This window comes from Aquila chrysaetos, chromosome 4 (genome assembly GCF_900496995.4).
Source record: "Aquila chrysaetos chrysaetos chromosome 4, bAquChr1.4, whole genome shotgun sequence".
In the NCBI taxonomy this organism is placed as follows: Eukaryota; Metazoa; Chordata; class Aves; order Accipitriformes; family Accipitridae; genus Aquila; species Aquila chrysaetos.
In genome coordinates this window covers 55942741-55959533 of record NC_044007.1, presented here as the reverse complement: position 1 = coordinate 55959533, position 16793 = coordinate 55942741, and the positions used below count along the sequence as shown (strand labels likewise).

The 16793-nt window shown below is 40.5% G+C and overlaps 1 protein-coding gene across 12 annotated transcripts in view; it reads right to left on the bottom strand.

The window, feature by feature from the left end:
- PTPRM (protein tyrosine phosphatase receptor type M) overlaps positions 1-11728 on the bottom strand; it is a 505106-nt gene extending 493378 nt beyond the window's left edge. For 10 of the 12 annotated variants that reach the window (XM_030011783.2, XM_030011786.2, XM_030011785.1 and 7 more), the window contains exon 1: positions 11286-11727. In XM_030011783.2, coding sequence (XP_029867643.1) covers positions 11286-11358 — 73 coding nt within the window. In that variant the 5' untranslated portion in view covers positions 11359-11727. Of the gene's footprint in view, positions 1-11285 lie in introns of all 12 variants that reach the window. The other 2 variants (XM_030011784.1, XM_030011791.1) reach the window with 1 other exon arrangement.
- Positions 11729-16793: the final 5065 nt, after the last annotated feature.

Genomic DNA, 16793 nt, shown 5'->3' with positions numbered 1-16793 from the left:
ATACAGATCTGATTTTTTTCGCAGTTCTGCTCCCAAATGTCCAGAAATACACATCTAATTCTGGCATACAAGCCAGAATTAATTTTTCACTGCTGCAAATCTAACACGGCACTCTGCAGTTTGTGAAGACTTTAACAGAGCAAGTTCTGGCAAAGTGTGATTTCTCACTCACAGCGAGTGAGTGGTTCCCAAACTGTGGTTTGCAAAACTCCTGTGATCCACCCACTACGAGCATTGATTTGAAGCAAACAAGCGTGTCAGATACTACTTCACCAAGGCAGATTTATTGTGGACCAGTTCAGGAAGCCATGAGTTTATATTCATTTTGAAATTGAGATCGTCAAAAATACAGACAGTTTTCATAACAAAGTCTGTGAGTTTGGGCTACACATCAGAAACTGACTCCATTTTTACCATGAATGCAACAGAGCTGACAGGCAAGCAATAACTTTCAAAATACAAGCTTCCATGTTGCAGCCTAAACTGCAACCCATCACAGGTAACCACAACCTCCAAAGTAGTTCCTGACTGATGCCAGAGTGAGTTCACAGCTGCTTTCTATTTCCATTCATCACACAGTCATAACAGGTATCTTCCAAAATAAGAATTTAGACTTCCAAAGACTGTATCCATTTCTCTGTAGAAATCAAAGAATTTCAAAAGCAGCAGACAATGAATGCATGCACAGTTTATGTTCTCTAATTCCCCTTGAAGCAACCTTGGCAATACAACGGGACCAAGCCCAGACAGTCTTTATCTGAATATATGCAATACCTCAGGCTTCACCCCTACTCCCAACTCAAAATTACTATCTGCACTTCAAGACTCCAAGTCCGCTATATGACAAAGGAAAGTACAGGTGAATAAGGCTGAAGTGCACACTCAGCAATGGATCCGCCAGTGAATCAACCCAGAAGCACAGCAGTATGCTTGTCTATGATTGAAAATACAACAGAAGTAGCTGAGGAGTATTATTCTTAAGGGGTTATTTCCATGTCATTTCCCTGCATGGATAATCTTATGCTAGATACTGGGCTACAACATGAACAACATTTTAAGGCCATTTATATTCACACCTTTTTGTGGTCGTGTAAAGTTCTTAATGTGGTTAAGATTTAACTCCTCAATATTCAGGATGCAAAGTAACAGATTCTAGTGGACAAACTGCCTATCTGTTAAGCAATTGTACATGTAAAGATCCAGCTCTGAAGCTTCTGCAAGACTCATTTAAAAACCCCATTCCGTGTCTGCTGTTGCTGCATGGCTGCTGCAGAAGCCAGTTTTTATTTGTCAAGAGTGTACTTCAACTTGTCTTGGGCTCCTGGGCCCTCTGCAATTTCAATGTATATTTGCTGTAAAGGGCGTGTGCTTGTCTCAAACTCTCTTAAATAAATGAAACAGTCAAACACCAGTGTTTTCCAAATCCCAAAATGAAAATGCTAGGCTAATTCACATAAATCCCTTACTAGCCTACATTTATGTAGGCAATTCTTAAAGTAAAAATAAATACAACACACCTCATGAACTTTATATGTGGTCTTCAATCCATGTGCTTTGCTGTCGCTATGAACAGAAGGTAGTGATGTTGGGCAATATACAGGCTTCCATTGCACATTTTCAGCCTCTAAGGTTTTAAATAAGTATTAACTTTAATTGTGTTTTGGTTTTGCTGGTTTCCCATGACACTTACAGACCTAACCCCAAAAGGTTGCTTTTACATTTAAAAAGTTGCTTGCAAAGGTTTTCTCCTTGAGCTAGGACTGAATCAAGATGACATCTTTCAGACACAGTAAAGAGGGCATCAACTGCAGAGTGCCTTAAAATTATTACTGGGACAACAATTTATCTTACATAACTGAGAAATTACTTCCGTAGTAGCTGTCTCTGCAGAAGTTAAAAAGAAAAACAGCTTAAGTGATGTGTTACATCAAGTGCTTATATTAAAGTGTTGAATGCAGTGCTTTGTAAAATAATCTTCATCTACTCTGCAGAATTCAGAAAAGGTTAAGATTAAAGGAAAAAAGCCTATAGCAATTCTCAGTCATTAACATAAGAACAACCCCACCAAGTACTATGGTTCCTGGAAATATCCACAACTGTATATCTCCTAAACATCGACAGTATTTAAGCACATTGTTGAGTTTCTAGGGAAAACTGAAATTACAGGTGGTGACAAGTGACTGCTGTAGATTTTCTCTAAATACAGTGGGGGGTTCTGAACTGTCACTTTTTTTTTTTTTTTTTTCCCCCTTTTTTTTTTTTTTTTTTTTTTTAATGGAAATTTAGCAGATTTCTCAACCATGGGAAAAAAAAAAAAAAAAAAACCACAACCTACTGGTCAAAACTAAACAAAAACCCACAAAAAGAACAGGAAAGCCTCACTATGAAGATGCACATCCATGTCACAGTCAAATGCCAGAGCACAGACTTAAATCCGGGTATCCCACACCTATGTAGGAGTTCTGATCACTAAGCAACTGACTATTACAACAAGAGTTAAAATATACATCTTTTTTATGCTGTGCTCCAGGGGTATGATTCATGTTACGCTATGTCATCCCAACATGGAACCAGAAAAATCTCCAGGCTCAGAAAGTTCCACTGAGAGAAAATAATTTCCTGGTTAAGACTGTATGACACATCTTAGAACAGTTAAGTAAAAGAGTTCTTATACTATCAAAATAGTAGTAACTTCCTTTGGAAGTAATCATTCCTTTGGAATTGTAATCATCAGAACACTGTTGATCCTTAATTATACTGGTTCATAGAAACATCACAGTAATTACAATAGATTATATATATTCCTATACAGATACACAGTGTCAAACCTTGAAGCAAATACATTTCCTCCCAAGTTTCTACCAAGCCTGTGAGCACACTCTGAGCAGACTGCAGAGTTGTTAGGAATATTGGACTTCTCGCAGTGATTTTATTTACTAGAAGGATGGAAGAGGGAATAGGTAATAATGAAATTTTCTTTTCAAATGAAACAAATATACAAATCACATATGAAGAGACAGCAACTATACCAAACAACTACAGAGAGAACTGTTAATGTCTGATCTGGGGCCTAACACAGTTCAATGAGATGGCAACTGACTTACATGTTTGTTTTCAACTGTTAGCTGAACTGTTTGTTTAAAACAGGAAAAAGCCATGAACATGAAAATAGCAGAAGTGAGAGGAACAGGAACAGGAGTTTCTATGCAGGTAGAGGACAATGTGAATCCCTTCAGGAAATCTCAGCCTCTGCTTGAGATATAACCTGGTAATATTCTTTTTTCAAAACTGGAGATCTGTTTTCTCTACATATCCTCAGAAACTATGTAGACTTGGTAACCAAAACTTTAAGATGTGCAAGTAGATGACCATTTTTTGGTCATAAATTACTGTATCAGCGATAGTAGAATTACTAAGCATCAGCTCCCAAAATAAGGAATTATTTGACCTTAGAGGGAGAAGAAAAACGGGAAGGAAAAAAAAAAAAAAAACAAACCTGCAACCACCTCTGCTGTGAGTACACCATGAAAAATGCACAAGTTTGCTAGAGGGTAATAATTCATCAACATTTTAGGACACAGACGTACAAACTAGTGCATAGACAAGCATATACACAAGTTCACGTCATGTATGGAAATTATTTACTTAGTCTAGTCTATATTCACCAGAAAAAAGAAATGTGAAAAGCCTCTCTGTTCATTTACCTATAAGAACAACTCCATTATGAAAACCTTAAGACATTACTGGTCCACTATCCATCTACCTGAAAGTGCACAGGAACTCCTGTAATATCCTCCTCAATCTTATGTCAGAATCTCATCAGCACAACTAAACAGTTCTTTCATCTAATCAGCCTACCTTTATGCACTACAGAATTAAAACAAAAGACTGCAGACAAAAACATTCTATCCAGTATATTACTTTCAAAAATAAAGAGTGTAAACAATATTTGATTTTAGAGTTAAGGATAAAAGAGGCAATAGGATTCAAGGCAATAAAGCACAATCTTTCTGAAAACTGCCCCAAAGTAACTGTGCTGTAAACCTCAAAAAACAAACGAACAAAAACCACACAAACAAAACACCACCACCACCACCACTCCCCCCAAAAAAACAAACAAAAAAACCCTGCTCTAATACAGGCATGTAATGCTCTATTTCATTCTCCTAGATGACGAAGAGCTAAAGTGATGAAAGAGGTAATTAGCTGTTAGTTATTCCAGAGCAAAACCACGTATCTTGTGATTAACAAAAGTGCTGTAAAACATATTTATAATAGCTTAATATTGAAGAAGATTTAAAAAAAAAAAAAAAAAAGTGGGGGGAAGCCAATCCACCCCTCAAAAAACCCTACTGTAACCAAAACTTACTGCTCTCTAAATCAGGGCAGACTACACATGGCACGGGCAGGGGGGAAACAAACACCCTCATAAGCAAAATGTTGTTTTACACAGTTCCACAGAAAAAAGTTAAAGATTCATTAACATCATTACACTTAGTCATATGTGTAAAGATAATCAACTATTGCTATGTAAAGCTGTCAGAAAACATATTCGAGCCTTGAATATATTATTAAAGACAAAAATGTTCAAAACTAAGATGACAAAAATAAGAAAATTTTAATAACTATAAATCCATTTATGTTTTCCGATGTAATTTAGCTGCCTTTAGGACTTCACCTTTTTTCCTAGAACATCTTCTCTTCCAGTAAGGTTCATCTTTTACACTTCCAGAAAGTGTTATGCCTTCCTTCCCATCTTTCCCCCAACCACCGTAATTCTAACCTGTTTTCAGAACTCCTTCCTGCTAAAACTGCCATGGTTTTGTCTGAACAAATATGATCATTACTTTGTTTCCTACCATTGCTCCTTATGAGGCAGCGTCACTGTGGAGTCAGACACTTCTGGCTGAGACACTTCTTTCCTATTCCCTGCAGCTATTGAGCATGAGTACGTGGTAGAGGCATAAACACACCTTTATTTTTACTGTTATTACTCTCAGAAATCTGGGCACAAAAATATCTTGCTTTCATTTTTAAAGCATATGTTGGGACTTACCCTCTGTACCTCCTCATAACATTAACGGAAGTCACATGGCTTAAAAACCAACACAACACATTATTCCAAAATCAGTACAGAATTCCACTGACAGCAACATAATTTATGAAAATAATTATTTTAAATGTAACAGGAAGCTTCTTATTAGGTTGTCAGAAGACGTATACTCACCAACACTTAAGCTTTTAAGACAAGGATCAATCACAACTTAAGATCTAACCTTATCAGATCTCTATAGCAATAACCCTTCCATTTAAACCAGGGTTTAAGGTATAATTTCATGCATTTTATTATGTATTTTTATTATATTAGAGCATTCATTCATCCTTCTGTTGAATATTAACACTGATCAGCCTTTTTACAATTAATCAGAAGTTCGTTTGTATTATCATCAAACTGGTGCAAACAAGCCACCAATGGATTAAAATTCTCTAGGTCACAAAAATCCACTGTATATTTTCACATCTCCCCAGCTCCAAAGACACCCACATTCTCATAAAGCCCAGTTTACAGCCTTTCCTCTTTCTATGCTTAGAAAAGTGGATTTAGAGATGCAGCTACACCTAGTGATCAGCAGCAGATCACAGCAGGCAAAACTCATGAAGACACTACAAAAATAAGAAAGTAGTACGTGAACATAGTGGGGTGAATAGAGTGACACAGTACAATTTATTGCTAGGCTTTTTTTTTTTTTTGGTTCCCTAGATGCATGACCATATGCTCCAAACTGGTTTTTGTTTCCTGAAATCTTTTTTGAAATAACATTACACTTAAATCAGAAATACAGATCTGTAAGTTATCAGCAAAATGAAATTAAATAAAAAGGACTCTCTCAATGTTTCCCAGAGAAATTGAGCAGATAATTCAGCTGCATTCACACATCAACAATTTATTCCTGGGAAAATTTTCAGAACTACTTCTTTACACGAGTCACAAATGTGAGCCGAAAGGTTCATAAATGCATGTCATTTTCTGGGGAAACATCTTTAAAACTTAGTGATGTAGCTACCTCAAATAAGTGTTTGACAGTGATACTAATGAGCTTTAAACACAAGAGATCTCCCTCTCAAATGGCATTTCCTTTAGCATAAAGTTGCAACATGAAATACAGGATCAGTTGACAGATCCTGACCCCACAACATCACTGGACTTTGTTCTATCAAGTCTACACCTATTATCTTCCCCTAGCTGAATCTAACGATGTGAACTGAACTGATCGTCTCAACAGTAAGGTATAAAACTGACCTGGCCACTGGCAACTAGACTGTTTGACACATTTGCTGACCATCTCAGTGTATGAGTGAGCACACATGAAAAATAAACGATCTCCACATTTCTTCAGGTCAGACTCAAATTACATTAGTGAGATGGAGTTCAGAAGCTTACTTTCTCTATCCTAACATGTTTCATGATTTGCCTGAGGATTTGGTCTCTCTAGCTGTCAATCTAGCAACTTCTGTGAGCACTAAATATGTTATTTTCTCATAAATTATATGCTGCTATATTGTTTCAGGACACTGTGATTTGTTTTCCTCATGGATTCTGACAACTGCTAAATCGTGAGACCAAATAAACATCACAGGATTTTTCCCCCCAGTGTTATTACAGCCTTATAATATTTTGTAGGATTTCTTTTTAATTTCTGATGAGGTTGCATTACTAACTTTTGACACCAGAACAAGACCAGAATAGTAAATAAAATAAATTGAAAAAGCAACACACATACCCACCACACAGTTTCTTTTTTAACAAACTGTGCCAATTCCAAAGCCCAGACACTCATTTTTACCTGAAGCATTCTAAAGTACAATCCCAGTTTACAGGGGACACAAACTTTATTTCATCGGTTTCTAACTGTCACAAGTTACAAAAAAAAAAAAAAAAAAAAAAAAAAGACACTGATTCTTCAACATGTTTCCATTAATTTGCTGAACTATTTTAAATATGAATACTGTTAGGTGTAAAACACAAATCAAGTCTTTCACCTATTCAGCTAACAGCTGTAATAGCAGCAGCAAAAATCTCTGACAGTGGGAATTTTGGTTTGAGAATCTTCCTCCACAGCTCTCACTGTTTAGTGAGGTCAAGCCCATGCTATGAACTTTAACTGGAATAGTTTTGTTGATGAGCTGACAACTGTGTCAACCACTAACAAAGCTGCATTTTCACTAGCATATGTTAATTCCCTTAGGAAGTGCAGGAATATGGACTTGATGGATGGGTGGAGAGGAACGAAAGCAGGTGGAATAAGCAATGCAAGCAAAAGCAGAATTTGTTAAAATGAGATACAACCACACTTGGAGCTCTTTGCTGGCAAAGTGATCAGAATAGCTATTAAGGACTTCCAAACAGAGATCCTGAGTACTCTGAGAAATCTCTTCAAACACAGTTAATTATACCAGAAACTTTTTATTTTCTATACATTGCTCTGACTGCCAGGAGCTTCATTTCAGCTGGGATAGGACCTATAAAGACTTAACCTATATTCTTTCTTTTCATCTTCCCTCTCTGCAGTCACCAAACATCAACATCATCACAGTATGTTTCAACTTCAGCATGTCAAACTTCTTCCTTACATCTGTTTTTGGAAAACGCGATTCTTGTTTTTAGAATGCCTATACCCAAAAATGAAATAGATTAATATAAGGCACAACATCCATTCAAAATGCAAGTTTTTGCATTTTTAATCCATGAAATAGCTTGAGGATTACTATTCTCTATGTAAAACCTTTACTAGTCACTAGGAAAAGTAATTTTCAATTTTTGTACAGCACTTTTCCTCCTATTCTTCTCCTCATAATTACCACTAGTCCTGGAGCAAAGATCATTATGAATGGCCTCCTACAAGCACTTTTAGTCAGTCCATCCATACGTCTCTCTCACTGCAATAGGACTCGTGCCTTCTCAGGGAAAAACTAAAACTTTTAGAACCAGTACCATAAAAAGAGTGTATTAATATACAACCTTGTCACTTTCCATAGCAAAACAGAATATAACAGCCTAATAATAGCCCTCCCTTGGTCAGAATCAGGCTATAAGCAAGAAGCATCAATTTCAGAATTCAGGCTGTGTTCATATTAACATCTATCTGAACGTGATGCCTTCACAAAAACACAATTTCTGAGTTCTATTACACATCTCCTTGCCTTCAGTTTCAGTTCCCTATTTTGGTATTTGACAGAACTCATCTCATGCAGACCCTTCATTTTATATAAGACCTAATATTTAGGCTTACAATGTCCCTTCTAACTTTCCACAACTCTATGTTTGCCCTAAACCCCTTACAGGAGTGGATTGCTTTCCCTAGCCTGAATAATCTACCAAGGAGATAGAAGAAGGAACATGGTGGAGTCATGGCATTTCGTAGGACAGGAACACCTCATTTCAGGACCTTCTGTAATGTTAGCATTCAGTGTTCGCACGCACCCACTTAATAACGTTTATGTTAAAATTATAAACAAAAACATGCTAAATTAGGTGTGCTACAGTTTCTCAGAAAGAAATTAAAAAAAAAAAACAAAAAAAACTACTCTTGCAGAAAGATCCCAGCTACTTCAAAAAAAACATAAGCAGTGTTGTCTATTTAAGACAATGTTTTTACTAACATCTCTTAAATTCAAATTCTTGAAACCATGTGCTTCTTGAACTCATGAATCCAGAATTTTAAATTCTTTAGTTAAGGACTCAGAGAAAAATCTCATTGTTATTAACTGTTAAGCTGCTTTCAAAAGATTACTTGAAAGCTTCCAGGCCTTAAAAAGCCAAGATCTGATCTTTCAGTAAGATTATTTTCTAAAGAGGAAACTCAAATAAAATAATAGCTGACAGTAATGTTAGATCCAATCTCTGTAAAACAAATCATTTTAGAAAAGGGTAAAAATAAAAATGGAATTATAAATGTCAAAGATTACTTAACCCACCCACTGCTATTCTTTGCTTAAAACATGTGTGGAGTTGATTTTTTTTCTTTTTTCTTTGTTTGTTTTTACACTTTTTATAGGTTAGTCATATAACTCCCGTCTGCAACAAGGGACAGCTATTACAAAAGATAACTACCCAACTCAAGGACAGATTTTTCTGTAATTTAATTTCTGTGACACTGATGCATCAAGCTTTTAACAAAAGCAACAGCAATTTTTTTCCCTCCAAGCAAAAATGACTCCCAGGCATGCACTTCAAATGGTAAAGTACAAAAATGGAAATTTCATCAATTCTGTTCTGAGTGCCAAGAATCAATATTTTTTAAAAAAATCTGTATGTGCATCTTCACAAATAAAATTTACATTCAATATTTAACATACATGTACATATGCACATGCAGGGAGAGAACAGGCCAGATTCTGCATCCCGTGACATCCTTTGCAATCTCACTGGAGTGTGTAAATTGCAGCCTCTGTTATTCTGTACTTGGGAAGGGTTGGAATCACACCTTTTGAATAACAGTATGCACAGGGCATCTCTGAATTGTTTGTGTTTTATATCACAGTTCCTTCCACAGTGTGCGGCAATGGAAATGAATACAACAGATACAAATCTAACACTAATGTGGGATTGTTCTTCAGCAAGATGAATGGCACTTAAATGCTGACCCTAATATAGTATCAGCATATTGCACACACGAGTCATTTAAATACCCAGGAGAAGAAGAGTTGCCCCAGTTTAACTTTAAACAATAAGCAAGACAATTCACGCAGGTCAGCAATGAGTTATGGATTTATCTTAATAAAGCAAGAGCTCTCACTTTAGTGTGGACACTGGACTTCCACTATTAATGAGTTATAGGGCGAACATACATGAGTTCAGTTTCATAATTCACTACAGAGCATAGCTTCCTCCTAACATGAGTGTTTGGAAAAGATTTCATCATTGTTATAGATCACCTTGGTACAAAACGTTTTTTCTGCTCACGGATCTTCTGTCCCATCTGCAGTAAAAACGCTGGAGAGAAATTAGGGGAAATGCAGCTGCATATACTAAAGGTCCCTCGAATCTAACATAAACACAGAATTTCTTAATTTTTAAAGAAGTTTACAAAAAGACCACCAATTCCTAGCCACAAAACTTGGTTTAGCTACAGTGCTGCACAGGAGCAACACGTAATATACAAAATATAAACTATTCTGCAGCCTCAGCGACAAGGAAAGTCAATAGTATTGCTTCCCACCAGATCAAAGCACACTTCACATGAACTGAAGACCAGATGTCTTCAATTTAACGTGCTTTCCAGTTACACTAACATCATGTTAGGAACAAACCAAACAAAAATATCTTAAGTTACTCTTTGCGGTGAAGCACACAGAACTATTTCACATCCCAATTTCTGTCTAAAATTGAGGGTTTCTTCAACATATAAATAGGACAGGGGTGCAGGCAGAGGACTCGAGACCATGATAACCATCTGCAGGTCTAGGACTTCAGGCAACAGAAAAACGCTGTTGATGGAGCACTTTGCCGGGCTCTTCGCTGGATGTGAATCCTGACACCCCGCAGACGCAGGCAGCCTCTACGCTGCCCTCCGAGGTGACGATTCGTAGGGCTGCAGAAAACCAGGGACCGGGGCTCTACCGCCGGCTCTACCGGCGTTTCACAGCCGTACCTACGGGCAGCGCGAATGGCGGGGAACTCCGGGGGCGACCGAGGAGAAACCGGCGGGGCGGAGCAGGCAGGCAGGGCGGCGGGGCACCCGCCGGCCGCTTCGCGGAGCACCTCAAGTTTTCCTTCCCCCGTCACCAGCTCCGTCGCCGGGCGGAGCGGCGGAGGCCCGGCGGCGGCTCACCTCACCCCTCCGCCTCCCGCGCCGGGGCAGCGGGAAACTTTCGGGAAGTCGGCGGCAGAGAAAAGCCGGAGCGAGCCCGAGTCCCGCCCGTCCCGCCAGCCCTGCCCTCGGGTTGCCCGAGCCCCGCCAGCCTCTCCCCCTTCCCCTCAGCGCCCTTACCGGCAGGGCACAGGGACCCAAACCTAACGGCATCTCGGCGCCTCCCTCTCCGCCTGCTTTCGGACACTTTCACCCCCCTCCGCCCCACGCCATGTACGCAGCGGCTCCGAAGTGTCAGCCCCGCCAGGGGGACGGGGAGGAAGAAAAAAAAAAAAAAAAAAAACCACCAAAAAACCCCACCCCAAACCTAAACCCAACCGACTCCGAAACCGCAGCGCTTTCCCCCTTGCCCCTCCGCCGCCCCCGCCCGCGGGAGGGCTGCCCGGCCCCGGGGCAGGAGAGGCGGCTCCTTACCTGTGAACGTCTGCGCTCCCGCCGCCAGCAGAAGTCCGGCCAAAGTAACCAGGCAAGTTCCAACTTTCCCCATATTTCCAGCCCTTCCTGCTCCGGATCCAGCAAAGTGCCAAAGTGTTTGCCAAAGTAGGAGGCGCCCCTCTCGCCCCCCTCCAGTCAGTGGGGAAGGGGGGAGCTGGACTCCCCTACTTGGCGCCCCGCGGGCTGTCTTCCTCTCCTCGCTCTCTCTTCGCTTTAAAGGGCAGGGAAAGAGGGGTGCGAAGTGGCCGGGGCTGCCTGCCTGCCTGCCTTCCTCCGGCCGCGCCGCTGCCCTCGCCCCAGGGGCCGCGCGGACGCCCCACGCCTTCCGCGCCGCTCGCCTCCCCCGGTGCCCGGGGGGGGCACCCTTAATCCCGAAGTCTCCTCGCCCGGCGCCGCCGTTAGTCCCGGTTTAGCTCGGCTCCCTGACTGACTCGCGGTCCCCCCCGGCAGGCAGGCAGGCTAAAGGGAGCGCGGAAAGTCACGCCCAGCCGCCGGCGCCGCCGCTCTCCCCCGCTAGAGGGCGAGGCGGCGCGGGCTGGCAGCGGCGGGGCGCTGCTGACAGGATTTCGGTTACGGCCGTCGCCTGCGGAGGCGAAGCGCTCGAGTCTCTTTCCCGCCGCCTCCCCCCTCGCTGCCCCGCGAGTGGCTTTGTTTGCAGAGGAGGTGGCTCTGTGCCTGGTAGGACGATGTCGAAAGTTCCCGGGCAGCGGGGGAGAGAAGTAGGAACCGGAAAAAAAAAAAAAATTAAGAAAAATCTCTATCAAGCGTCTCGGTAACTTTGCCGCGGGTCGGCCCCGGCGGGAGCCGCAGGCGCTGAAGTTGGGGCCGCCGTGGCTACCTGTCCGGCCAGGATGGGGCCCTGAGGGAACGGCTGCCGCCGCCCCGAGTAGCCCGGCCCTGGGGCAGCGCCCTCGCTCTTCCCGCGCCCCCGCCCCACCGCTCTGGCGCTGCTCCTGCTTCCCGGGACAGGGAAAGATAAATGTAAGAGAGGGGGAAAGCGCTGGCTCTTCCAAATCGTTTTGTTTTGCTTTTACAGGCAATCTGGGGCCTGTCGAAAGAACTAGTTCGAGGGCACTACTCAGTCTTCCGCGAAAACCGCAAGCGTAAGAGCCCAGCCCTAACAGCGAAAGGCTGATACTAAAAGGAAATTAAGATGTAAATGGACTTTTCCGGGCAGGCGACGAGCGGCACTGTGTCGTAAATAAATTGCTTCTCATTCGTGTGCTGCTAATAAAACTTAAGCGCCTTGCCCACCCTTTGCCCCTCCGGACCGTATCGGGGCTGCTGGAAAGGCCGGGAGGTGGGAAAGGACCTCTGGAGATCGCTCAATCTGGCCCCCCGGCTTAAAGCAGGGTCGCAGCTTTTACTCCTGTGAGTGAAGAATGACGTCGTGAATTGGCAGGGTTAGATAGGGAATGATGGAAGTAAAATCACACTAAAATGGTAGTTACCTATCATTATTTGCAGTCTGCAACTTCTGGCATTTATTTCTACGTCACATGTGAAATACAGCTGCTTGACAATCTTTTTTGCTTTGGGGCTTTGGCTCCTGGTGTCCAAGACACCGCAAGGATGTGTTTGTTGGTTTTAAACCAGTTCTTTCTAAACTGGACTTCCAGAGGTGGAAATATTTTTGTTGGCTATCACTTTCAATGAAAGCTTTCTTTTTATTTCAAGTGCAAGTGTGCCTATTTATTCCTTGTGGGTTACAAATAAAATGGTAAAAACAAGAATCTAGATAATGCTGCAATTAAGGGTTTGAGCTGGCAAACACAAATATAAGAGCTCAGGTTCTAGGTTCTCATTTTTCTCCAGCACAGGTCCTCTGTTTTCTATGCTACTCATATATAGTTAGCCAGCTTCACTCTCGTTTCAATTGAAGTCTTAACTCTACCCATCCCCCACAGGATAGTGCAAGTTACAACATATTGATGATTTGTGCATATTTTGTATTATTTTTACATATAGTTCATCATCTTCAAACTTAGGCACACAGCTGTATCATTTCCAGTGATCGCCCAACCATGCTGTTGTCAGGACACTGCTCTACTACGTTTTTGCTACTGCATTTGTTATGTGATGCAATCTTCACGAAGGGACATGAGCTTCTAGATGTGTGGGGGTAAGGCAGCTACCTCAAAAGCTAACGCAAGGGGGCAGAATAGCATTAATTGTTGTGTTTCCTGACGTCAGACTTTTCTTTTTGCATTGTGAGCATTCTCTTCGTTTATTATTTTCCTGAAAGTTCCCAGTCTTCTCCCTGAAAAAAGTTACCTTAATTCCCCAAAGCCTTGGTAACCTAGGGGTATGTTGCAATAAAAATTATATTTTTTTATTTACAATTTTTTCCTGGTTGCATAATTTATGCAACTTTTACATTCTTTAAAAGCTGCTGTTACAGCTTCTAAAAATTAGAAACTATAGCTAGTCTTGAAAGTGCTGCCTTTGTAACTACAAAACTGTTTAAAAAAACTCAAGAAGTTTCATAAGTAATTTAACTTAGAGTAAATTTAACTTTAAAATGTATCTTCTAGTAGATCTGTCACTAAAAATGCAGAAGTGAACAGTTACACCATTGCTTATGCTAATGATAACTTCCCTCTAGGTTCATAATGTCCAGACACACATAAAACTGTATCTCTGATCAGCCAGTGTCAATCCTAACATAGTGTGGTAAAGTATCGTCTTCAGACATATAACCGTAACTCTCAATCCCATCTTCGTTACAGGGAATCAAAAACTCCATGCCTATATCCACAGCTAACTAGTGTTAGCTTAGCGAAGATGAGATGATAGAAAGTCATTGAGTTCTGTGGATTACAGAAGAACATGTAAAAGTGTTTGGTCACAGTTGTAGTAGGAGTAAGGCTAAAGTGCTTGACCTTCAAAGACATAGCCATTCTGTTTTAATTACAGTAAATCGAAGAAACGGTTAAGCTCTGGGGAATAGCTAAACCAACAAGAACAATAGAAAACACAGGTCATGCATGGGTGATCAGGAATTATTAGCTGTGTTTCACTGCGGTTTAGTACTGGAGCATATATGAAAACAGTCCAGAAACACTACAAAAAAGAACTAGAGCATCAAGAAAAGACTAGACAGAAACCACAGGTTCACTAGTGGTTTGACTCCAAGAATGCCTTCAACAGAGTTCATTAAGGGCTAAGCTGTGGCTGGAAAGGGGATTGGAAGCATCTGCAAAAATAATAAAGTACTTTGCTGATTGTTTCTTACTGACAGATACTTTGCATCTGTTCTTGAACTGGATCACCACAAAGAAATACCTGATTACAGTTCCCTACATACACACACTTCAGCTTAGGAACACAGAAGATCACAAATACCACAAATATAATTACTTCTGCTGAAAGGAGTCAAAGAATGAGACAGTAAGACGTGGGATAACAAGAAAAAATAATCAGGAAGTTGTCATAACTATTTTCTAGATTTTAATGTCCATAAATAGGAAATGCACATAACCAGCCTTCATTGCAAAGTTTTTGTTTTAATTTTAAATACGGAATTTGTATATATCCCACTGGGGGGAAATTAAACAACCCGATGATAAATTATGAAGAAGTATACTGTTTATTACACAAACCTGACTGGCTTAGCTGCCCTCTCCCTGCTAATCATTCTCTTCCAGATCCATTTCCAATATTCCAGATCTCTGAGCTACTTCTGAAAAATGATTTTTGAAAATTCCAAACTGATAGAGAACTGTATTACTGGTTAGAGAGGTCTGAGGTCCAAATACTTATCATAATGTGGAAACAGAAGTACTTGACCAATGTCAAGGGAAAGTTCTTAGGACAGGCATACATATATGCTTAACAATTACATACATATTGTGTTTATTTAGCTGTTACCTTTCCTTTAAGGCACTAATGATATTCACAATGCTATTCATTCTATATTACTGGCACAAGAACAAGTAAACATATCTCGAATTCCATTAGACATCAAGGTCATCCTGCATAATCTCTAGCATGAAGTCACCCTTCCTATAATGAAATGAAGCAGGAACACTATCTTGCTCATGTTACAACACAAATAGAAAAGTAAAGACTTGTATTCAAATACTGTAGGAAGGCCCAAACATCCAGCCTTTTTTTGACCTGTGACAATGCTGATTAAGTAGCCAAGAATGTGGCCTACACGACTGTCACCTGATCTTTTGGATCAGTTACAGATAACATCACTCTCACAGCTCAAAGCTATTTTTTGCACTATAAAGTGGTTGGACGAGAATGATTTTCACTAGCCCACTCCATCTTGTTCTAAAGCTCAGGCAGACAAGCTTCATGAATCTTTCAGTGACACTACTGTTTAAATATGATGAAAAAGTAATTTTCTTCACAGGACAGGGGCACACTTTCTTAGTTAAATACAACTAATAAGCAAAAGTAAGATGTACTTTCTTAGAAGACAGGCAGACAATGATTCCGATTCTCTGTTTTTGTCAAAGCTACTTCTCTGCTACAGTGAAATTCCAGAGCCAGTCCTTGGTCAGGAGGACCACTTAAGAAAAATCACATCATCTCTGTAGGTCAAGGGAGAATATGCCAAACCTACAAGGTTTTTTTCCATTTGTTACTCTTTCTTCTTAAATACAGAGCAACATCTTCTGCTTTGCCAATGTTCACTTATCTTTAGGTAGCTTTATCTTCTCACCCAGATTTTTACTGATACTCTTCACCTTTCACTGCTGATTTTTTGTCAAAAGCTTCAAAAAGGAAAAAAGTGTGCTTATCTATGTGCCAGGATTTATTGATTGCATTACACTCAATTATATTCTATTTCATAATGTTTAATATATCTGTATCCATAGATGCTGTAAAGGTTTCATTTGTTACTGAAGAGCTATTTCAGTGATAAATGTAGTGTTCTGAATAAATCTTTTAGTGTTTATTCAAGAAGTCAGGTGTGCGCCCCCCCCCCCGTTTTGGGGGGTTGGGTTTTTCTTTGAGTGGTAGGGTGAGGACATAGTAGCGTCCTTAAAAGATCACATCCACCCCATACCCCATCTTTCCCTACCTCCAAGGAACAACAGAGAAGTCCTTGGAATCTTAGGTCAATCTAAACCAGCTGCAAAAGTTGCTGCATACAAAATGTTCCATCTTCAGTAGAGGCTCATCATCTTCCCTGCTTATTGCTGCTGGAGCTTGCTGGACTGGAATTGATCCCTGATCATTCATTTGGCACTGAGATGCACTAATCACAACTGTGGCTGCTCCCTATCAGATATTGTCATGTGTAATATGACTGCCTGCTCTTTTTTTTTTTTTTTTTTTTGGGGGGGGGGGGTGGTACTAATGATTTGTGCAAGCAATGATAACGATCCATTTTGTACCAAGGACATCTTGCCTTATTCACTGAATCACTCTGAAGTTTGGTGGTAATAAAAACCAAAGTCCTCTTTGTTTCCAACTGTTAAAAAACCAACATTTTTTATGATAGCTGAGGAAATTCCACATGTCCACTCC